General features: G+C 33.3%; 4 protein-coding genes across 4 annotated transcripts; 2 read left to right on the forward strand and 2 right to left on the reverse strand.

The window, feature by feature from the left end:
• Positions 1 to 1,590: 1,590 nt before the first annotated feature.
• Positions 1,591 to 17,989, forward strand: LOC108903907 (sister chromatid cohesion protein PDS5 homolog B). Its single transcript, XM_018706250.1, has 6 exons — positions 1,591 to 1,791; positions 2,973 to 5,063; positions 6,894 to 7,165; positions 11,159 to 12,010; positions 12,068 to 12,343; positions 17,259 to 17,989. The coding sequence occupies exons 2-6, from the start codon at positions 2,981 to 2,983 to the stop codon at positions 17,367 to 17,369; spliced, it is 3,594 nt and encodes a 1,197-aa protein (XP_018561766.1). The 5' UTR covers positions 1,591 to 1,791; positions 2,973 to 2,980; the 3' UTR covers positions 17,370 to 17,989.
• Positions 17,990 to 18,351: 362 nt separating this feature from the next.
• Positions 18,352 to 18,886, reverse strand: LOC108903901 (coiled-coil-helix-coiled-coil-helix domain-containing protein 1). The gene has a single exon (XM_018706243.1). The coding sequence runs from the start codon at positions 18,762 to 18,764 to the stop codon at positions 18,411 to 18,413; it is 354 nt and encodes a 117-aa protein (XP_018561759.1). The 5' UTR covers positions 18,765 to 18,886; the 3' UTR covers positions 18,352 to 18,410.
• An 852-nt stretch (positions 18,887 to 19,738) lies between these two features.
• LOC108903912 (BRCA1-associated RING domain protein 1-like) lies at positions 19,739 to 22,211 on the forward strand. The gene is made up of 4 exons (XM_018706256.1): positions 19,739 to 19,766; positions 20,411 to 21,110; positions 21,165 to 22,106; positions 22,172 to 22,211. Exons 2-3 carry the CDS (start codon positions 20,586 to 20,588, stop codon positions 22,092 to 22,094), a joined length of 1,455 nt encoding a protein of 484 aa, XP_018561772.1. The 5' UTR covers positions 19,739 to 19,766; positions 20,411 to 20,585; the 3' UTR covers positions 22,095 to 22,106; positions 22,172 to 22,211.
• A 41-nt stretch (positions 22,212 to 22,252) lies between these two features.
• Positions 22,253 to 23,567, reverse strand: LOC108903913 (protein SEC13 homolog). The gene has a single exon (XM_018706257.2). The coding sequence runs from the start codon at positions 23,493 to 23,495 to the stop codon at positions 22,566 to 22,568; it is 930 nt and encodes a 309-aa protein (XP_018561773.1). The 5' UTR covers positions 23,496 to 23,567; the 3' UTR covers positions 22,253 to 22,565.
• Positions 23,568 to 23,807: the final 240 nt, after the last annotated feature.

Consider the following 23,807-nt stretch of genomic DNA (forward strand, 5'->3'; position numbering starts at 1 on the left):
TATTTTTCCCACAAACGTATAAATTTGTGTTGCCATGGTTACCTATGCATCGTATCCACAAAACAGAGAAAAGATCGTATCCATCGCGATCGTAAACCACAGACAATAAACTTTACGGAGTAAAAAATACTGAATGAAAAACATTTATCTTTGGTAGTGACATTCGTAATCATTATAAAAATATAAACCAAATATGTCTACTCAACGATATCCAGATAACCAGGGAGTGACAGTGTGCAGTCTCCATGCAGATAACCTTCTCTTGTATGCATATCAATACATTTAAAATTGACAATTTGGAATTGTGGCAGTTCGTGATCGAGATGGCCTGAATACCTATTAATTTTAAATTTATTCATTTAAAAATTTGGGGTTATAAACGTTTACAGTCTATACATATTGATCTTCCAATTTTGTGTTTTTTTGTCTCTAAATTAAGGTCATACTAAAATTTGAACGTAACTATACAGCTTTTATATATTGCATTTATTTTATATACAACAACTTAAAAATCATTCATTTATTTTTTTAGAAGATAACGAAATTAAATCGTTCTATTGCTCTTATTAACGAATTTTCTAGAATGACATTTTATACACGATTTGCATTAAGTACAATTTTCTTCCACCTATTTGGTGGGATATGTAGCAAAATAACACAAAAAAGTGAAAAGAACAATTTATTGACATAATTAACTAATTTCACAAAAACAAGAAAAACTTAATAAATCTAATGATGTAAACAGATCCGCCCCCTGCCCGCTATCCTATTCTGTTTCAGAAACCGCCAGGATCAAGAAACGAAGACAACGACACACACACATACACACACCCCCATACCCTCCTTTCCCCTTCCTCCCGCGCTAGCCTAAAGGCCACCTTAGCAAAGCGCATCCCAGGCACCCAGGCTGCATAGCCGCACTCTCTTCTATTATCTATGAGCCGCACTACCCTACCATACCACACATAAACATGACACTACCCCCGGGGTGCAAGAAAAGTGCCAGAAAAAAGGGCCCTAGCCGGCGGAGCCCAGCCAGGACAAAAGGAGGTCCCACAAAGCGCCTACACCAGCCGCATTTGCGGTCGGGGTAGACGACGGATGGGGCCCACCTACGAAGGCTGTCTAGGCCTACACGAGATGAGGCAGGATAAAGAGGGATAATCCCCCTTGATCACAAATCATTGAGGCCAATTTCTAGCCATGGAAGAATGTCGCGATTAAAACAAAACATTACTCTTTTTGATATAACTCTGATACTCGACACCAGGTGACGTCGAATGCTGGAATCGCCATGCCATGGCCAATCCACGGGTCATTTCTTGGTTCTTGGGATCACTTGTCATAATTTTCTAATAATTTAAAATTTCAAACTACTTCCACATTGAAACGGCAAAATAAGGGTTAAATAAGTTTTCAGTACTAATTGCAGCATAATAATACTTCTGCAATTATATCTAGAACCTTACATGAAGTTTCTTTTTGTCGCCCTCTACCATATTAATTCGTTACAAATTTAGGGATTTTTATTTTGTATTTACTGAAAAATACTGATGTGAAGTTAACTTCTCATTAGTAAAATGCACTTCGTATGTTCTGTTGTTGTGCGCGTCCCTGCGTATAGGAAAAAATGGTTTTAAATGATTAAAAATCGTTTATTTTTTAAGAAAATATGTTGAGCTAATCTTGAAATGTTATATCTATTAAACTTATGTCTTTATTTCTCAACGTTTTGATAGGAATACGACTGATCTACCTCAACCAAATATCGGTAGTATACTCCGTGCTCAGGTAAATATTGCAGTGTCTTTTACCATGTTTAAACTATTTATATAGACATATTTCCTTATATTTATGTTTCTCACATTAATATGTTGTTACTGGCATTCGATACATGCACTAAAAAATAACTAAAATCATCTATGATATCTAGCTATACATTTTAGAAATTTACCTATAACATGGGAGCAGAACACAACTAGTGAATACATATTTTCAACTCGCTAATATTATGAACGTATTTTTTTTGAAATGTGATTGTCATAATTCATAAATATTGTTCAAGTATAAAAACACAACTAATCATAAACTTGACTCTTTTAGAATTGTTTTAAGGAAGTAATATTTTCGGAGAAGTTTTATTATTTACTGCTAGAAAATGTGATATTTTTTCAATTTATATAGACTATAAATGAAAGTTAAATACTACTAATATTTCATTTCATTACCATTAAACTGAAGAGTATGAATATATGTGTACCTCTCTGTGCTCTCTTATTGCGATCTAATTTGGTTTAGTGACTTGGTACCTTCTAATAAAAAAAACAAAGCTTTAGTTTCACTGATAGAGGAGTCTTATTAGTGGATGCCTAACGTTGAAAATTATTCACATTTCTGTTATATTACAAGTTATTTAATTGGCAATTAACTACTTCAGATTTGTGAATTCTTTTAGTATCAATTTGTATAAAATATGTATGTATACTTCAGCAACTGTATATATGATTTTAAAAATAAACGATGTCAAAAAAGGGTACATTTGAAATTTTACTTGGAGAATCAGTATATTCAATTATAAAATGTATTACTTAATTATTGTATATTAAATATATTTAAAAAATTGTGATATACCTGAAATGTGTTTTTAATATTATATTTTTCCTTTATTTAAGTGATCGCCACCAACTTTTACTTGTACAGTATTAATGATTATTATTGGAATTAATATTACTGCTGTTTTTTCACAGTACCTAAAAATATTTTGCTGCTACATTTTGCTATGGTGGAAAAAAATTTGTAAAATTAACATTTTCTCAGTAAGGTGTAGCTCCAATAACTTAAATAATTTATTACTAATATAATGGCATGTATATATTTCTCTGACTCAGATCGATATTTACTTTACATAACAAATTTCATATTCAGGTTGGAAGGAAAGTTAGGTGTATAAAATTATATTGTTACCGTTTCAGAAAGCAAAATGGCTGAAATTGTGTACCCACCAGGTTGCCGGCCTATAAGTGACGATCTGAATACAGATGAATTGATCCGTCGATTAAAAACCTTGGCACATACACTTCAAGCTATGGGCCAAGATGACGGAGCTTACAAACAGTATATCCCATTGTCCCTCCACCTTGCCGAGGAACAATTCCTTTCTCACCCTTCTCGAGACGTTCAGCTGCTCATAGCTTGCTGCATAGCTGATGTACTTCGGGTGTATGCCCCGGAAGCTCCGTACAAAGACCCAGATCAAGTCAAAACTATATTTTTGTTTCTCATCACACAACTGTCGGGTCTAAAAGATCCTAAAGATGCAGCGTTTAAGAGATATTTTTATTTGTTAGAAAATCTGGCATATGTTAAGTCGTTTAACATGTGTTTCGAACTTCAGGATTGCCAGGAAATATTTTGTGCTCTGTTCCATTTGATGTTTAAGATAGTAAATGATGAACACTCGGGAAGAGTGAAAAGTTTCATGTTAGACGTTTTGTGCCCCCTCATAACCGAAAGTGACATGGTCAGTAATGATCTGCTGGATATCATTTTAATGAATATAGTCGAACCCAATAAAACACAGCAGAAGAACGCTTATTACCTAGCCAAAGAATTAATAGTGAAAACATCGGAAACCTTGGAGCCTTACATACAAGCTTTCTTCAATCATGTTCTTATATTAGGAAAAGAAGATAAAAACTTGCAGATTTGTGGAAAGGTATATGACTTGATTTACGAGTTAAATCACATCTGTCCTCAAATATTACTAGCTGTTTTGCCTCAATTGGAGTGTAAGTTGAAAAGCCCCCTAGAAAACGAAAGATTAGCGGCAGTAGCCCTTTTAGCTAAAATGTTCAGTGAGAAAGATTCAGAATTGGCAAGACGACACACGTCACTATGGAGGGCATTTTTAGGTAGATTCAATGATATTTCGATAGCAATCAGAACCAAGTGCGTTCAGTACTCTATGCATTTCCTCTTAAATCATCCCGATTTGAGGAAAGACATCACAGACACGCTGAAAATGAGACAACACGACTCGGAGGAAAATGTGAGGTACCAGGTGGTCATGGCTATCGTAACTACTGCAAGAAACGATTTTCAGGTAGTGTCTGACTCTGAAGACCTTTTAGAATTTGTGAAGGAAAGGACGCTAGATAAAAAATTTAAAATTCGCAAGGAGGCCATGTCTGGACTGGCCTTAATATATAGAAAGCATCTGAGTGATCCCGATGTACCAAATGCAACAAAGAAGGCGGTGACGTGGATAAAAGATAAGATTCTTCACGGTTATTACATGGCTGGTATGGAAGACCGTCTGTTGGTTGAACGTTTGTTGAACACTTGTCTCGTACCGTACCAATTGCCAGCCGCAGAAAGAATGAAGAAACTGTACCACCTGTTGGGTACCGTAGATGAGCATGCTACTAAGGCGTTTATGGAGCTGCAGAAGAATCAGTTATGTGTGAGAAAGCTCGTATTGGAGTGGTTGGAATTACACAGAAGACCCATTCAAACGGCGGAATTGCAAAAAGAAATGGCCCTTAAAGTTCAGGCTTTATCGAGGTGCCTACCTGAACCTGTCAAAGCTCATGAATTTCTGACGAAATTTAGTAATCACCTTAAACGTGACTCGTCTCTACTTGAACATTTTGAAATTGTCGCCAGGCCTTCAGTGAGTTGCAAGGAATGCTCGGAAGCAACAGCCACTGTGTTAAAAAAATTGGGTCCGCCTGTAATGACCAATCTCTACTATAACACGGTGAAAATGCTGTTGGAACGTATCAGCTCTGTCATGATCGATCATGAAGCCATTAGATTACTTGTTGGATATGTCGAGGATTGTTTGAGGGGCGGCAATACCATAGAAGAGGTAGGATTGCACCCTGCAACTGCTGGTGATCGTGGTCTTAAGTTATTGGTGATGTTAAGCGTCGTGTTTCCCTGTCATTTTCACTATGCCGATGTTCTGGAACAGTTGATGGGACTGCTCAGATTGGAAGATGAAAATGTGGCGCCTCTGGTACTGTCCGTGTTCACTTTCCTTGGCAAATATAGATGTCTGTGTAAGTAGATTTTGTCATTAATACCTAAAAATTTGAAGAAAATTTGTTAACTATAATGAGATTTTATTTATCACATTTAATTTGTTGTCCATTCATTGATTTCATGCCTGAACTAAATAGCTTAGGATTTTGAAGGAAATAAGAGTATTTATTATTAATATTAATTTTTTTTCAATTGATTGTTTTTATGACTAAATAAGTAAGAAATATTTTTGTCGGTAATTCAAAAATTTATATACAAAGTGTCCCAATGTTCATCGTACATGGAATTACTACATAATCTTTAGGTTAAAATAAGATAATTTAACTAAATTTACCTCTATCCCATCTCTGGAGGGGTCAAAGTTAGAAAACATTTCAATTTTTTCCGAATAACTAAAATGCTTTGTCCAAATTAAGTTTGCTATGTCAGTACTTGTGTGCTAAATGAAAACATTTCTTCCACCGTTAAACAAAATGGTTCGTATTTTTTTGTGTGTGAGACCTTACAGCTTTAGTTCTTGTTTTATCAAACAAATAAAAAAGTTTTTGGCAAGTTGTCTCTCTTTCTGTGTTTATATTTGTTTGTTTTAAGGTTATTGTGTAATTAATTATTATATTAGTTCCATACTAAAAATATGAATATGTTTTATAGGATTCTTTGTAGATTTTTGGAAATAATTATAATATTTGAATAAATAAAATACACATATTCTCATTTATCACAGACTTCTCTCGATCTGCTCAATCTGTAAATTGTGTCTTTACCAATTTCAAAGTTCTGTTATTGATTTTATATGAGAAGCATAAAATTACATTAATTTGGAGAGTAACTTCTAGTCATAAATTTGCAGTTTGAGGAGAATCTTAAATGAAAGTGATTGATATTTTTTTTAACAGATTTATGTATTACTGAAAATGGTGGTGATTTCCAAAAATATTCGTGACCTTGACATTGGATTACAAGTGTCTGAATTTCGCAAAAATGTATTTCATTTTTATTATTCAGTAAGTTAAATATTTGATCTTCCATTTCTGTGGCGAAGAGTGACCTACTAACCACACGATTCAACATCTCTCAGCTTCAATTCATGGCACCCAATTTCTTTGCTTTTGAATCATACCCAGTGCATTTAAACGTTTGGAAAATGTTGTGCGATCAACATTTAACGATTCAGCAAGTTCTTACATTTGGCATGAATCTTGGTTGAGTAATGTTTCCAATTCCTCATCTTCAAACTTTTTCGATTGCCAGAGCGTTCTTTGTCAACTATATCAAAATCACCACTTCTAAAACGTCGAAATCCATACTCACACGTTTTTATCGATGGTGTATGCTCACCGTAAGTTTTCAACAGCATGCAGCACTTTTCTTTGAATTAAACAGGGAAAGTAAAACTTCCCGCAAATGGTATTTTGTTGGCTGGTATTTGACATCTTCTGAGATGCGAAAAATTTATGTTGTTTATACTTCAGCAAAATGACATATTAAAAAGTAAAGCTTACTGACAGAGCTTTGAATTTGACATGAATATAATTATGTCCGATGTGATATAGCATCATTTATGCCATCTATTATCCCTCAAAATTAATTCAGTTCTAATAGATATTACTGGTGTACTTTGTAGAGTTGTTTCTCACAATATCATTGTATACAAGTACAGTTGTATTATGTGAAAAAACGACATCGTTACATACAGCAAAGCAAGTTTCATTTAAATAAGACAAAGTGTTTTAAAGTTATTCGGAAAAATTGAGCCTTTGTTAACTTTGGTGCCCTCTAGCGGAGAAACAAAGCAACTTTGGACAGCGGTAAGTGTACAGAATATATTTCCATTTTTTTTTTTTTAGATGAACAGTTTCCCGATTTGATGGATTCGATGGCGCCTATTTGCAAAGAACTGGCTCAAACTGGCACACCGAAGCAAGCGAAAGGTGCTATCCACTGTATATTTAAAAATATGCCTTACGAAAACATATTCCCGGGTATATTAGAGTCTTTAAAGAACAATTTAACCCCAGAATCACCTCATTACAGAACTGCCATTGTCACCCTCGGACATATCGCCTTCAATGTTCCAGAGCGCTACAAAGTTCAAATCAAAAACATCGTTTCCAGAAAGGTTAGTGAAAATAGGAATATAACTTACAAGGTTTATATGTTTTAGAATACAGTAAGTTTTAAGTTAGAAACTTTAAATATCATTGAAGTTATAAATAATAATGATTGGAAATTTAAGTGTTATTGTTAATTGTTGATTGTCAATTTTTTACTAAAAGGATTATTGAAAATGTTGATTTATATGGAATATCAAAAGTGATAATTTGTCACAATTTAATACCAAAAAGGAAAACAAATACAATCCTCGCCTAACTTCAATTTTTACTGTATCACAATTAAATAGTATCAGTTATTTTGAAGAGAAAAAATATTTAATAGGCCATATAACACTGGAAAACCTGAAATTATCAGGGAATTTCATAGATCTTGAATTTTCCTAGAATTTTTTATGACACCAATAATTATAATTGATCTTGATTTCCAAGGTGCTGCCGCTGGATGTCGCCAAATTATTATGTAAAAATTCTCGTATTCTGTAATTATATTATTGGGTATCCTGAATTGCATAAACCAAACCTGGTAATAGAATTTCTCAGAATAAAAAAATTTTTTCTACAAACGGGTCGGAAAATGCATAGTGCCCCATTTTCCTTGATGACGGTCTATATAAAATCAAATATTGAAATAAAAGAATTTCTTGCGTTTTTTATTTACGAAACCCATTTCTGAATACAAATTATTTGATTTTTTAAATTATTTAAATAAGAACAAATCTATTACAGTATTCTTAAATAACCGAAAAAATTTCATGTCAAAAAAAATGCAGCAAAAATTTACCAAACCCTATAGTTAAGAGTGCCCGTCGGAAAAACTTTTATTGATACATACTCTTCCCAAACTTCTTATATAACTTCATTAGGCTTAGTCTGACACCTTTTCCTCTGTGACTTTTTTCGATTTTGGGGCGTTTTCCCTCTAATTTTTCCCAAACACGTCGTTTTGACGACGTGAAAAATTTATAGATACTGTTTTTTTTTTTTTTTAATTGAATAGCTTAAGGTGACCATATCCCTGACCGAAAAATAGTCAAATTTCTGGCGTTTTTAGGTACTGAAATCTTGAAAAGTAAAACGTGGAACAAAAGTAAGCACAAAAATAAAACCTTGATGTTCTGTTTATTCATTGTTAAATTTACTCAAATAAAATAATAACTTAAAAAAAGCGTTTGTAAAACATGCGTTTGCTGTTATCCAAATCCCACATTTTAAGAATTATTTTCGCGTACTTATAAATAAAAGTAAACAATTTTATATGTAGGACTAAGCAAGTAAATGGTATAAGAATATTTACATGTAGAGTTATATATATAAAAAAGTTAGTATTTTCGTAGATTTCAGTACTTAAAGCCTTGATGGTTTGATAGTTTTTTGCACCTGTTTATTCATTTTACTGCGGCATCTTTGAAAATACTCAGGTGGCATGACATAACATTCATATTATTTGATAAGCTTTAGATTATTCAGTTATTAAATGTTTGAAATTATTTGTCTTTGTGGAAAACACTATTTAAAGAATACGGTGCCCTTAAACATTTCAAATGAAACGTGAAAATAAAATTCTCTGACGAAAGATGAGTCGTTCAAAATTTCTTAACTCGAACATTTTAGAAAAACTATTATAAAAAATTTTTTTAATATCCAGCTGATTTTCTCAAGATCCTATCTTTAAGAACTGCAAAAACAACTATTCATATTGTTTGACGAAAAATATTTTCCGATTTTCCAGTCTGACGTGTCAAAGTTGTCGATTTCATGACTACAAAAAATGTATTAATAACCCTCCGACATTGAAAAATTATATGCAGAAAAGCAGTACTTAATATGTGGTACACATCTCTGACAAATATAGTGGGGCGTAACTAGAGTCTGACGAAAAAATGACATTTTTCAACAATGACAGTCCTATATTCTAGTTTGTAATAATTATTATTTCAATAATCGTTATTCAGTTTTTTTACGGTACTATAAATAAAAACTACATTAATTAGGTAATTAATAAATGAATATCATGTATTCCGGGAAAATTTTGAGCTGAAATTTTTGATACATAATTTGAAATATTCTAATAATATTTTTCAAAAGACGTTTATATAATTGTGCAAGTTCGCTCAGGCGACAATCACACTCGTCCAGAAAATATGTCCCAAACATCGAATAATATTTCTCTTCATAAGAGCCTAAAAATGAACAAAAGGCGGCAATTTTAGGTTAAAATGAAGAAAAGACTACCATAGCTTTTATTAAAATTTTCATAAAATGGTTATATTGTGCCCTTCGTAATATTGCAATGTATATTTAAAACAATTTTTAGCTCAATTTATACAAAATTGGCTGAGAAAAGTTCCACCAAAATAGTTAGAGCATTCAGTTAAAGGTAAAATTCTTAATTTTCCAAACATGTTTTTCTTGGTAATTGTTTGATGAAAAATATAAAATCGGAAAAGCAATTATTGAATGTTTGCATTTGATTTCTGAAGTAATAACATTTATTCTTCAAAGATTAATATGAAAAAATTGTATTTCTTGCATCAGACTGAAAAATTGGAAAATATATTTTATCAAACAATTAAAAAATTATATTCTATTTATTTTAATTAATCTATAGTGAAAAAATCAGCAAGTTATTAATAAATATGGTCTCAATTTATACTTGCGAATGCAAGGTCCAAGCGTAGCTAGAGAACTAAATTAAAAATTATTTTATTTAGTATTTTCATGTAAAGGGCTCTGTTTCAATATCAGACAATTTTTTATCATATTCTAAATCAGGGGTGTCCAACTTGCAAGGCTTCAAGGGCCAAAACTAAAACCTTTGATGTGGTTGCGGGCCATATAATAATTTTGTTAAAGTAATAACAAAATAACGTGAGGTATAAAAATAATTGAAACAAAAAAGGAGTGTTATTTCTTTTATTGCTCAACAACTACATTTTTTAGATAAAATTTATCTAAAAAAATGGAAAATTTAACATAATTTTTTTCAAGAACTAAGACAAACATTGCAATAATAATGAAAAGTTGTAAAAACAGTGTTAGAGAGACCATAGAATATAAATCTTTTTTCACAATGGCAGCATTTAAAGAAAATATATGCTTTTCGTAAAACATTACGCGGGCCACAACTAATAGCATCGCGGGCCGCCAGTTGGACAACCCTGTTCTAAATTCTTCTTAAAGATAAGATCTTGAGAAAATCAGCTCATTATAAATAAATTTTTCTGACATGTTTGAGGTTGCAGACATTTTGAATGGCTCATATCTTTTGTCAGAAAATATTATTTTCACGTTACATTTGAAGTTTTTATTCAATTAAAAAAAAAAAACTATAAATTTTTCATATGTCGTCAATACTAGGTCTAGAGAGAAAACGCCCCAAAATCGAAAAAAGTCACAGGAAAAAGGTGTCAGACTAGGCCTAATGAAGCTATATAAGAAGTTTGAAGAGGATATGTATCAATAAAAGTTTTGCCGACGGGCACTCTAACTACTGGTTTTACCCTTTCCTGATTCTAGTTCATACTACTTATCATTTTGTCTTATATAGAGTAAAAACCTCTCTAAATTTTCATTTGTTTGTCGTTAGGTCTTGTGTTTTTATTGTCTGAGTGGTTTCAATATATTCAATACAATATTCAAAATAATATTTTCAAGAATTTCAACTTGAACAAATCAAAATGATGAAAACTTTTAATCAAGTTAAAATGATGAAAGTTCCTTTTATGACAGCCACTTATCGTTTTTAAAATATATTTATTTATTTATTTTTATTTTTTTTAAAACTAAAATAATATAAAACACTTTTTGAAATTATATGGAAATGTTTGGTCTACTTTTTTTCTCTTGAAAATACCACCGATGTCAACATAAAGTTACTGTCATTCACGAAAACTTAAATAGTTTGTATGTTAAATGTTTAAAATCTTTCGCCTTTGTAGAAGCCTTCAAGATAACAGCACCTTTAAATTGTTGAGATGAGTTATGTGTTTTCGTTTTAGATTGTAAAAGAACTTCTAGTTAAAGAGGCACGGGAAGGCGAGAGTGAGATAAAGGACTCGGAGCCCTGGTGTTCCGAGGAGGAACTTCCCGAAGAAACCAGATGTAAAGTAGAGGGCCTCAAGGCGATGGCGAGATGGCTCCTCGGTTTAAAGCAAGATACGGCGTCTGCCCAGAAAACATTCAGAATGCTGAACGCGTTCATACTGCACAAAGGCGACCTGCTGCAGTCCGGCAGACTCTCCAAAGCTGAAATGTCTTGGCTTAGATTGGCCGCCGGTTGCGCCATGCTTAAGGTTTGCGAACAGAAAGGCGTCGGCGATCAGTACACCGCCGAACAGTTCTACAACCTCTCCCAACTGATGGTGGACGAAGTGAAACAGGTTCGGGAGATTTTCTCCGCAAAACTACACAAAGGGCTCAGCAAGGGCCTGCCTAACAAGTGCTTGCCTCTGGATTTCATGGGGTATTACGCGCTTGCGGGCAGAGAAATGGAAAATCGCCTGCGAACTACGGTACGTAATTACATGATTGCAGATATTAATCGTAGGCGCGACTATGTTAAAACCCTGACAATGGGCGCTGGACAGGCGGACAAGGCAATGAGTCAGCTACCACATATCTTACCCGATTATATGCTTGTATTTGCTGTACCAGTTTTAGCGCACGATCCCCACCTTTCAAAGTGGGACGATGTGCAAGAGTTGACTAAAGCCAAGCAGTGTTTGTGGTTCATACTGGAACCGCTGGTAACCAAGAGCGATTATTTCAGCTACGGCTTTTACAAAACCCTCATCGAGAGGATGAAAAATCACAAGGACGCCGTTAGGCCGGACGACGACTGCATAAATTACGTAAGTAAGCGGACACATCCTTTTCAGACCGTGGAAAGAACTTGTTTTGCTTTGCAGAAACTGTGGGCTCTTTGCGACCTCGCCTCCGGCTTACTCCTGACGAGAACCACGAATTACGACTTGAAGGATTTCCCCACCGATACCCGTATCCCCACCATGTATTTCTCGCCGCAGCATGATTTCGTGAATACCCGTGTTTTTCTACCGCCGGAATTGCAGTACCAGCCCAACAAGAAGACCAGCATAACACTCTCCATGTTGAACAGTGATAAGCAGAAGAAGCCCAAGCCCAAGAAGCCCGAAGGATGCGGACCGTTAGGTACTGACGTGCAGGTTAGTGCTAAGGTTTTGCTTTTATAAAATAGACAAAATTTACAGGATATGTGTCCAATTCTGTACTGAAAAACCGATTTTTTATTAAAAATATTGAATATGAAATCTTTTTGAGACCTGCATGAGTTTTTATAATCGTTCTTTTTATTTCGCTGCTGTATACTGGGTGCTTCATGATAAACTGTGTATACTGTAGTGGCAAAGCGGTAACTTAAATAAGTACCTCGAATTCTGGTCCAGAATTTTTTTAAGTGGCCGTTCCGTACTAACCTGGGATGCCCCACTCTGCCATTACATTAGGTACAGTTCATCATGAAACGCATTATGTAAATTATTTTTTTAAACTTATAGAATTGGGCACACTATCAAATATTTAGATTTAGATATATATGTTGTTTCTGTATATAGCAGACAGACTTTATCGGTGGAATAGATGCCCAGGTATGTCAACAATGAAATTGTTTTATTTGTTGTACTTTCTGTGCTTGATATGAGAGTAGTGGGTAATCCTTTTTGGTACGGAATATTCATAATTTTTACATATTAAAATGCTTCTATAAAACTTTATGTGGATTTTTTAAGTGACGTTTTTAATTAAAAACTACTAGTTCTTTTGTAGTAGTGTGTATTTAAAATTTCAAAGAGTATAAAGAAATCATAACATTTTATATTTTTAATAAATAACACAGCCCCACAAAAAAAATTCTGTGTACTAGACCACTATCCATATGTTTTCGAGGTCGTTAAGTCCGAAGCCGATGTCTATTTGGCCTTGCCAGGTCAGGTTAAGGTCAAACCGAGAAAAATCCCTGGTGGAGGCAACTATGGTTATTATATATTTTTGGGGTCGCTGAGTCCAAATCCGAAGTTTGTTTGGCCTTGTTAGGTTAGGTTCAATCATTATAAGGTTATTCCAATATCAAACTGAGAAAAATCACTATAGTGGGGGCAACCACAGTAATTAAATGTTTTTTCGTGTTGCCGAGTCCAAATTGGGGTTTCTTTTGTCTCTACCGGATCAACATCAATATCATTTTGAGGTTAAACTGAGTAACTTCTAAAGGAGCGTTTGGCATGGTTATTAGGAACCAGAGTGACAAGAGTTAAGAGTAAAATCACGTGACTACCGTGCTAAAGGAGCTTTTTGTAAACGAACGGTCATAGCGTTTAATGTTTTATGTTTTGTGATTGTGTCATTGTAATTTGTCATTACGTGGTCACTCCTCATCAGGTTTTGTGGTTGTCTCCGATTTGTGGTTAGAAATTTAACCTGGAGTCAAGCCATTAATTTGAATTTAAATTACGGTTTACAAATATTAGGAATATTAGATTGGCTGATTTGGGAAGACTTGCTATTTTTGAATATGTTAGAAATATATTATAATATGTTCTATGGAACATATGTTAGAAAACATATTACAATCATTTAATATTTATAACCACACTCCATTTGTTTTACCTATCGCAGGTTGAGCATACAGAGTGAACTCTTACTGAATCGTACTAGAGTACTCGAACGGCAACTATACTCGGCGGCCGAAATTATAAAGAGTGACTAATACATAATATAAAAACACTATTACCATAATGCGTATAAAATATAAAATGATTTCTGTACGGTTCAATATTATTTATCTTTGTGCCGCTCGCCATGCACATCGGTAGAATTTATAATCGTATATAGACTGAGTTACACTGAACGTCGATCTATATTTTATCTCTGTCTTTGCACTTGGTAGGGAATAGGGAAATGCTTTTTTAGTGGAGATAAACGGACTTGATTTGCCCGACCTGAGAAACGTCATAGCATAAGCGTAGACGAGGGGTCTAATTCCATGGCTATAATAAATTTATAAATTAAAAAAACACAACTGGGACGTTTTAAAATGCTGTAATAATTAAAATTGATCAAAGTGCCGGTTATAGCAAACCGTAAAAAATATTAGACGTTATGTTTTATTATGTTTTTTCAATATTTTCTATATCTTGTTGCCTTTTACGCAGACACGCCAATGGATTTTCGTTCCCGGCACGCTTCATCCCCCTTACTAGTCCAAGAGCTAGCGATGAATCACTTTTCACATTATATGGTAATAGACGAACGACAACTAAACCTTTGGGCAAAAAGGTGCATGGGACAGTGAAGCCGAACGCTACATAAATAGGGTTTAGTTGGAATACTCCATGTTTTTTTGGTCGCTTTATTAGGACTCAATTTGACCTTGTTGTATCAGGGTCAATGTTATTTGAAAGTTACTTAATTCTAATACCTATTAGTTGGCTTGTCTTACAAAGCAATTTTGGCCTCGCTCATCTATAATGGAGCAAAAGATTCTCAACATTCAGGAGTCTTCACATTAGCATGATCTTTTTCGATCATATTTGAAAATCCGATACTATAATTTTATAAAGCGTTATTGGTTACTAACACTTTCATCCTTCGCGGTAAGAAAGGTTCTGGATAGTCGCAGTACTTGAAGTTGAGGGAGAATTTTGGTAGACAGTCGAATGGGTTATGTGGTAGATCTCAACAATATAGTAATATTCGTTTCGTATTCTATGGTGAAAAATGAAACGTAATGCACAAATATCTCTGCATTAATGGACATAAAATATCTTTACTGACAAGCCTAACTCCATTAAAATCATCAAATTTTAATCATTAATCATATAAGTAAAAGCCTCATTTCTATGATGTTTTAATAGAGTCTTTACAATCCTGCTACCATGAAGGATACTGGAAACGATTACAATTGCTCCGAAGGAAGATGTGTAGAATGATTTGCTTCTCGGTTTGACCTTGAAATGACCTTAACCTGACCTGACAAAGTCAAACGGCCCTCGAATCCGGACTTAGCGACTCCAAAAACATATAATAACCATGGTTGCCTCCACCATAGAGGATTTTTCTCGGTTTGACCTTGAAATTACCTGACGTGACATGGTCAAACAGACCTCGGATTCGGACTCAGTGACCTCGAAAACAGATGGATGTAGTGGTCTAGTCCAATGCACAGATTTTTTTTTTGTGGGTCTTTGTAATCGATATGTGGGCACTTCACATAAATTCAAATCTGGTCTGCAATTTGTAGTTTTCCATAAAAATACTTTCAGGTTCAAATATCTCGGAAATCAATAGTTTTTCTAATATTGGATGTATTACAAGAGTAAGTAAGAATTTAATGATTTTTCATATAGACAGCTTTTTAAAGACCCTGTCAACAAATAATTTTACTCAGAATGCTTACTCAGAATTGAAGACATTTATGTATACAGAGTGTAACTTTGAGTGGGGGTAATTTTTAATCTTTATTAGTAATTTTCTTACCCCGCCGCTGGACAAGCTAGTGTAACCTCAAATAACGGCGAGCTTTAATCGCAGCGCATGCACAATTACACACCACTCGCCACCAGTTACTTATGTTGAGTGGGTGTTTGCCACACAAACAGTACTTAATACCTAGTAAAAAACTCAAGCAGTAATCAATAATGATAAATGAAATTCACAAAAATAGTCTGTTTACTCACATGATATTTATAATACTTCTCTGAATTTGTTCCCGTCCAATATTAGCGAATTGGCATTCACAGCTCTCATAATTTCTTAAATGTGTAACCTGCCACCTTTAATTATGTGGACCTCAGGATATGCAGTTCGTTTGGAATTTAATAACGAATTGTTTTCTGTTTAAATATAATTTCTAACGATCGTCACTGGCAAGACATAAAATGGCTGACTATACCTTGCGGGTTTCTCAGTTCTTACAGAAATTTAATATACCACCTCTGTCCTCGCTTCCCTCTGAATAATGGTTGCTAATTAGATAATTAGACAACAGATCTGCACCACCGTAACCTGTTGATCACATCCAGCAATGACAAACGTTCAAATTAACAATTAGATGTACTGTCTCCAAATGCGGAACAACTGACCCCCTTCACTTCGTCACCGTTGATCCGGGCTATCTCCCTTCACATGTACTGTAGGTTATCTACAATTCATGGATTTGTAATACATGAATATTACAGTGGCAGGGTACACAAGAATTAAAGTGCTTTTTAAAAAACTAATTATAACTCGAATATTTATTTGTTTAAACAAAAAGGATTTCATATTTGTATTTAGGAGAACATGTGCTATTACCCCTAAAAAACTGCCCTCCACTTATAGTTACACCCTGTATTACACAGTGTATAAGTTACAGTTTCAAGTGAAACTGAAAGAAAAGTAAATAAAACTTATGAAAGTTCATGGTATAGAAGTACATAACATTTTGAAATATTTTTTCTTGTGTTGCATGTAATATTTATAGTGTTCTTTACGACCCCTTTCTGTTTTTAGTTTTTTATTAAAATTTTTTCGTACTTCAATAATTAAAAAGTATATAATAGTACCACGATATGTCTACCTGCAGCAGTAAATACATATGTATTAAGATGATGATATGTATATGTATTAAGACTTAAGATGATTTCTCTAATAAAACGTGTCCCCTTGGTTACTTTGAATATGGATTGCTTTAAAATTTTTAGAAAATGCTCTTCTTACATCAATTTTTATTTTTCTTGCCTCCTAAAAGGCGAACCAATTGATTTAATGCGATATTTTTAAATACTGGGACCCTCATAATTTTTGTAAAAAATGTTTGTGGATGTCCCACAATAAAATTCTAGCTCAGCCTGAGGAAGCTTCTAGTAAGTCTAGGTAAGATTTAGTGTTTGGAAAATTCAAATCACTGGTTGATCAAAATAAGTTAGATTTACTCAATTTGTGCCCCAATTTGCTTGTTTTGAGTCGTTATTAGAGTTTAATATAGTACCTGTAAATAGAGTAATTTTTTATATGGATTTTGGATTTATGGCCGGTGGTGGGTACATGAAATGAAAATTAATTTAAAATATTGCGAATTTGCAGCCCTCGGAAGCATCGGATACAAAAATACAGTTGCCCGGCTTAGAGGAAGAAGTGGACGAACCTCCAGCAAAAAGACTTCGAGAAGGGATAAAAGTGGACGTTGAAAAGTGATTGTGTAAATATAGACATGTAAAGTGAGATCTCTAGGGGCCAAAAGCTGGCTGGACCCTTTTGTGCTTATTTACAGTTAGTCTAACTTACGTACATTAAATGTTAGTGATTAGTTTTTTCCACCTCTTATTTTACATGTACATTTAGCTGATAGTGTTTAGAGTAATACCACACTGTATTTAAGAGCTTCTATAGTATGGACTTTGGTGTGAGAGGTTCCGATTCCTGTATACAAATAGTCTGTAAGAATTGATACGAGAAGTTATTTTTATATGCTGGGTGTATTTTTTCCAGAATTGGCAAGGCTTGCTGTCCTGTGCTGTTTCTTTATTTATTATTTCTTAAGTCTAAAAAGTTTTTTTTACAAACTTTGGATCCAGATTTTATTATTGCAAGTTGTAAGTTGCATTATTATTTAGATATGGTTTGAATAGATGTAAACATTCTATACATACTTTGTTAGTGTAGTCTCGCAGCAATTTAATTTCATTCAATTTTATGGTATTGACCACCTGATGTAACAATACAGTATGATGGTTGTTTAGTTTTTGGTATACATTTTCTACTAAGTAATTGATATAATTGTACAAAAGTTATTTAATAAACAATTGTCTACTGTATTTACACGTTTTATTTCGAAAATCATTCTCACGGCAAAATACGATCGTTGTTACGAAGTTCACTACAACTCGGGCAGTATGAAAGGTGTAATAATAAATAAATAAACACATTTATTTATTTGATTAATCAAACGTAGTGGTATATACAACATTCAAGGGATTACAGAATATTGTACATATTTCTCAAAAGATATTTAATCTTCTGGGAACCAAGAGTAATATTTACCGATATTAGGAATAAAAATTTATGGTACATAAAGTATAAAAGTTAATACAACTTTGTATTAAACAATGCTAATATTTATAAGAGTCCAGCTAAAGGTTGCTAGTGTTATATTTGAAAGAAAAATAAAGATACGGACCTTGTTTAACTTTCTTTATTAATCTACTTAAATATAATAACTATTTAATAATATATATTTTATGTTTTATTTGGAAACTGTTTCAATAATACATTAATTTGTTTATGTGATAATGATTTTTCTCCAGGAGTAAGAATACCTTTAGCTTCTTTAGCTTTTTTCAACCTTTTCGTATCCATATGATTTTTGTAACATGTTTTGAACATTTCTATTTCTTTGGAACACAAAGATTGATTAAATTCATTTTCTTTAAAACAAGATAACATAATGCTCATTTCATGTACACAACAAACGTCGGAAGACTTGTCGCCCTTACCAGAAACTACAGGCTTTAATTTAAGTGGTAAAATTTCTTGAAAGGGTACTGGTTCCTTGGGATTTCCTCTAGCTAATAATGCTGAAATAATCTTCATTTTTTTTTGGAGTTTCTATGTACTACGAATTACAATTTTATGCTCCTTAAAAATCTCAGGAATTAGAATTATTAGGTCAGTCAGAATATTAAAAAGCAAGGTTAGATTAGATTATTTCTACTTCTTCTTCTAATAATATGACCATTGGCCACACACGATTGTGTATTATTAGCCAGACCACAGGGGCTTGATTTTTGAAAACAGGAGAATTAGTTCATTAGAGAAAATTACGTCATTTTCTCTTGACACACAGATAATGTGATTTTTGAAATTTTCTTGTGGAATATTTTCTCTAGATATCAAGAGAAATAATTCCACAGGGTTTTGTCGGGGGAATTGGCGTTTTCTCCGAATAGTTTGAATCCAAATGTCATCTCATGCTCATGCGCAAAAAGTCACTTCATTCATTCGCTGTTCGAAGGTGCGTAATCATTTGAAATTTGTAATGTATCCAAATAATTTATTATTAATTCTAAATATAATGAATAATTTGCAAGCTGCAGAAATTGTAAACCATCCGCGACAACATTAATTAAACCATTTAAAGTTTCAGCAATATCTGACCACTGTTTTTGGGCCTTTTTGTGAGTAAAAGTAGAAGAAAACTTTCGTTTTAAAGTTTTTCGTTGTTTCTAAGCATATTAATTTATTTTTTGCGCTTTCGACGTGAACGAACGCTTCATCATAATTATAATAATATTAAATTTTTTGTGTTTTCAAATATACTTCTATTCAAATTGAAGTTATATTCAATTACTACAAATATCATGAAGATGTCTAGTCTCCCTGATGAATATAATGACATTTACAAAACAAACTTCAAAATCAAATCAAGTGACTAAACATCAGGGTCGCCAATAATGGCACTGAAATATTGAAGAAAACTCTGCCCGCTGATTGGTCAGTTGCAAATATATCCTCGACATACGGCATAAATTAAATTCTCTAGAGAATTGGATTCCTTCAACGTTCAAAAATAAGTGTTTAAGTGAAATTTGTCAGGTGAATTTTTTCTCTGGAGAATCAGTTCTCCTGTTTTCAAAAATCAAGCCCCAGCACAGAAATTCCAACATTCTGCGGCTAGACACTTTATTAATTTATCATGCTGTTCCTAATTTCACATGGGGGATGCATTCTTACTCTTTAAGAGTCTTAAGACTCTTAAGTATATAATCTAGTACTCTTACAACTCCACAATAATAACTCCATTACGCTCTGTATTTAATTTTCAATAACATTTTAAAATCACAGCATATCCCATTATATTGTCACTACTATGAAATACATATTTCACAGTTTTCATTAGCCTCAATTTACTTGCTTTATGCCATTAATATTTGTTGTTGATTCTGTATTTACTACCTGTGTTTGTACACTTTGTTAGACTATTATTGGGCACAATATATACTGTGTCTTGGACATGTGTACTCCCTAAATCTCCCTCTTATTCTTATGTCATGATTTCAAAGAAAAAGAAAATGATGTGTCTGGATCATTACGAGCACTGATTCTTCTATTTATATTTCTGAATATCTCTTATCTATGTATTTATCTATGCACTGATTTTCATAAATCCCTTTTACGAATTATGAGATGTGGCGTGTTTTCTTGATGTATCTATCTATAATTATATGGTCACTCTACAGGTTGTCATCGATGATGGGCAGATGGGCTCAAAAATTCCTGTCAATCAGTTGGTACTCTGGATATTCGATAACGACTACTGATTTTTGGCGCGAAAACGGATGTTTTTTCTTCGTTTGTGGTTATGATGATTATTTCTTCAAATTCAAATCGTAAATAAATGTATGCATAACAAAAATGGACATTGATTTAATCCTTCAACAGTTACAAAACGTAGAAGAAGCATTAAAATGCACAGTGTGTTTGAAAAAGTGTGTTGATCCTGTTAAAATAAAGGCATGTGGTCATTACTTTTGTTTAAAATGTTTTAAAATAAAAGATCACGTATGCCCTAATTGTAAAACCTACTATGAGGAACGTGAAGTAGATTACAATAATATTGCCAAACAAACTGATTACTTGTTATCTGAATTAAAGGAGTATTTATTACAACCTGATCCAGATCCCACATCTCCCACCGAAAATTACGATAAGGAAGTTGCCGTAATATCTGGCAATGTTTATTTATCAGAAAATACTTTTGTATACAATAATAAGACTTACCATGTAAATTATATTGATGATATATGTGGTAAAGTTAATGCTAAGGGCGAAACTCCATTACATATTGCATGTAAGAGAAAAAGGTTGGATGAAGTAATTGCCCTATTAGAAAAGAAAACTGATTTAAATGTGAAAGATTTTGCTGGATGGGCGCCATTGGTAAGTGTATTTATAAAATAATAAATTTTAAACAGGCAAAAATATGATTTTCAGCATGAAGCAGTTGAAAGTGGTAGTGTGGAAATAGTTGAAACGTTATTGAAAAATGGTGCTTTAGTAAATGTTCCTGGGGGGGAATATGTTACGCCTTTACATAAAGCAGTAACACGAGAAAATGTAGAATTAATTGAATTATTATTAAGATATAAAGCTGATATAGAGACAATTGATTATTTAGGGAAGAAACCCCTGGATTGTACACGAAATGAAAATATTAAAAACACACTGAACAAAAATATCACCTTCATAGATAAGAATGAAGAATTATTCTGTACAAAAAAAATAAATGTTTATTTTTATTACACAGAAGAATCTTATAAACATAAACTGTCAAAATCCAAACTTGTTAGTATTATAAAAGAATACGATGCAAAAAAAGTTACACATTTCATAATTCGGAAAACACATAAGCTGTCTGTAAAGATTATGGTTGCAATGTTAGATGGTTGTTTTTTGCTGCCTCAGGAGTGGATAGATGATTTTTTTAAAAATAATAATTGCTTCGTTCCAATACCAAATTATGTTTTTATCTCCAAACCGAAATTAAACAATGGAATAAGAAGAGCAGTGTTAAATTCTCTGCTGAAATTACCAAAACTTTTTGATGGAATATACTTTTTCATACATGGACATACTAATTCCATTACAATTCATGATTTACGGCTTACGAAAGGTTCTATCAGTTTATTAATTACTTGTGGAGGTGGCAGAATATTGCACAGAGCCCCGACTCCCTCAACTTGTGAGAATGTTTTCAATTATCCATATCACTCCAACATAAATGGTAAAGTATCTAGATGCTGCCATTATTTAATATATGAAGAGGACCATCCACCCACTTTACAGTATCAGATGGCTGAAATTAAACATAGGACGTCTAAATGGCTTTTAGACTGCATCATCAACTTCACTATTTGTGAATGAATTTTGAAAACAGTAAGTTTTAGATTAGCAATATTGCTAAAATATTGAATATCTTTAAATGGAACTTACTTTTTCAGATGCAGTAGAAAGCAATAAAAAACAAATACATTTTTCATCACTTAAATAAAACTAAGGTAAGGTTTTTTTAAGTTTTATATTTTCGGTTCTATTATAATTAGTTCTATTTTTTCATAAAAACAATACAATATTTAGTGATATTAAAAAGGTTACAATATATTTAACAACGTTGTAGCTGTTTTTTAATTTGTTTATTTTGTGAATGTATAACAAATAAAATAACATTCAATGATGTAACATTCTATTTTAGTATCCTACAGACTCTACCTTAAGAAATCATTATTTTATGAAAGATTATCAATATTTTAATAACAATTTAAATGTCCAAAAAATTTGTGTACCTTATAGTAACATGAAAATTCCCTTGTTCTTCCCAAGATACTTTTCCAAATATTAATGATTTATTTGTCCTTGGCCTTTCGCTACGTCACTAATACATTGCCAGGCACCTTCTGAATTCTGATCCCACAATGTAATTTTATTATCTCCTCCCGAGACTGCTAAAATATTTCCATTGAGCGACCAACTTACGTTCCAAACAACATCATCAAAAGTATGTAAAACTGTGGAATTCCAGTTAATGTAGTCGTTACTGGTCCAGATAACTACTCGACGGTCTTGCGAACAACTGGCTATGGTGTAACGATGTAATCCTACAGAAGGAGCCCAAGCGACATCTCTAACCCAATCAGAATGTACTTCTAATTTTGATTCTTCTATCCAACGATCTCCATCTTCCCTCCAAATTTTAACTAAATTGTCACAACCTCCCGACACCAAACGTTTCACAGGTTGAGACTGATGGTCGCCTTCATTGCTACCAAATAAAGGTGTAATTGCCGGCGCCCAGCTTACGGCATTGCAGCCAATAGCATGTGCATTTTGGATTTTCTTGGCATCCCAGCTATTAGTTTCTGCACTGTATGTTATAACAGAAATGGAACCGTCACTACTACCGCAAGCAAGGATCAGTCCTAATTCCGAAGGAGCAAATTGTACTGAATTGACACTTGAATCATGGTTGGCATACTCATAATATTTTCCCCATTTCTTTTGCTGCTCTTTCCATATGATAACTTTCCTGTCATACGAACACGATGCTAGGAGATTTCCAAACTTCGGATGACTCCAAGCAATTTGCCAAACGGGGCCAAAGTGTCCCTTCAAATCGTCTATCAGAGTTGATGCCCCACTTTTTATGTCGTATACTTTTACGCTATTATCTGAAGAACACGTTGCTAAACGCAGCCCATAATAATCCACTTCTGCGTCATGAATCATGTCTTCATGACCAGTGTCGATAGAATTAAGGATTGAAACCATTTTTTTAAATAATTAAAATATGTTTGAATCAGCGGGTATAACCACAAAATCTGACGTGTAGCATATTTCTTCTTCTTCTTCTATAATACTATCGTAAGAACCATCTGACCTCAGTTTAGAATATAGTGTTATTGCTACTTACGGGCGCCGTTCCAACAAAAAAGTATTTTCTACAAAGATTATAGGCAATATTATACATAGAAAAATTTCGGAATTTTTACCAAATTTTGTTTTTCGTTCTGTATCATCCTGCTTCATAAATTGCATCAAATACATTACATTGAACTATTAAATTTTATCATTAACTGCCTT

Source organism: Anoplophora glabripennis, unplaced genomic scaffold (genome assembly GCF_000390285.2).
Source record: "Anoplophora glabripennis isolate ALB-LARVAE unplaced genomic scaffold, Agla_2.0 scaffold123, whole genome shotgun sequence".
Classification (NCBI taxonomy): Eukaryota; Metazoa; Arthropoda; class Insecta; order Coleoptera; family Cerambycidae; genus Anoplophora; species Anoplophora glabripennis.

What these genes read in the sequence shown, in the direction of transcription:
- LOC108903901 (XM_018706243.1), bottom strand. Translation starts at nt 18,764, where the DNA reads ATGAAGATTATTTCAGCATTATTAGCTAGAGGAAATCCCAAGGAACCA.
- LOC108903907 (XM_018706250.1), top strand. Translation starts at nt 2,981, where the DNA reads ATGGCTGAAATTGTGTACCCACCAGGTTGCCGGCCTATAAGTGACGAT. An exon ending in AAAACATCGTTTCCAGAAAG is followed by an intron (nt 7,166 to 11,158) that starts GTTAGTGAAAAT and finishes TTTTCGTTTTAG; the next exon opens with ATTGTAAAAGAACTTCTAGT. An exon ending in CGTTAGGTACTGACGTGCAG is followed by an intron (nt 12,344 to 17,258) that starts GTTAGTGCTAAG and finishes GCGAATTTGCAG; the next exon opens with CCCTCGGAAGCATCGGATAC.
- LOC108903913 (XM_018706257.2), bottom strand. Translation starts at nt 23,495, where the DNA reads ATGGTTTCAATCCTTAATTCTATCGACACTGGTCATGAAGACATGATT.
- LOC108903912 (XM_018706256.1), top strand. Translation starts at nt 20,586, where the DNA reads ATGGACATTGATTTAATCCTTCAACAGTTACAAAACGTAGAAGAAGCA. An exon ending in TTGCTGGATGGGCGCCATTG is followed by an intron (nt 21,111 to 21,164) that starts GTAAGTGTATTT and finishes TATGATTTTCAG; the next exon opens with CATGAAGCAGTTGAAAGTGG.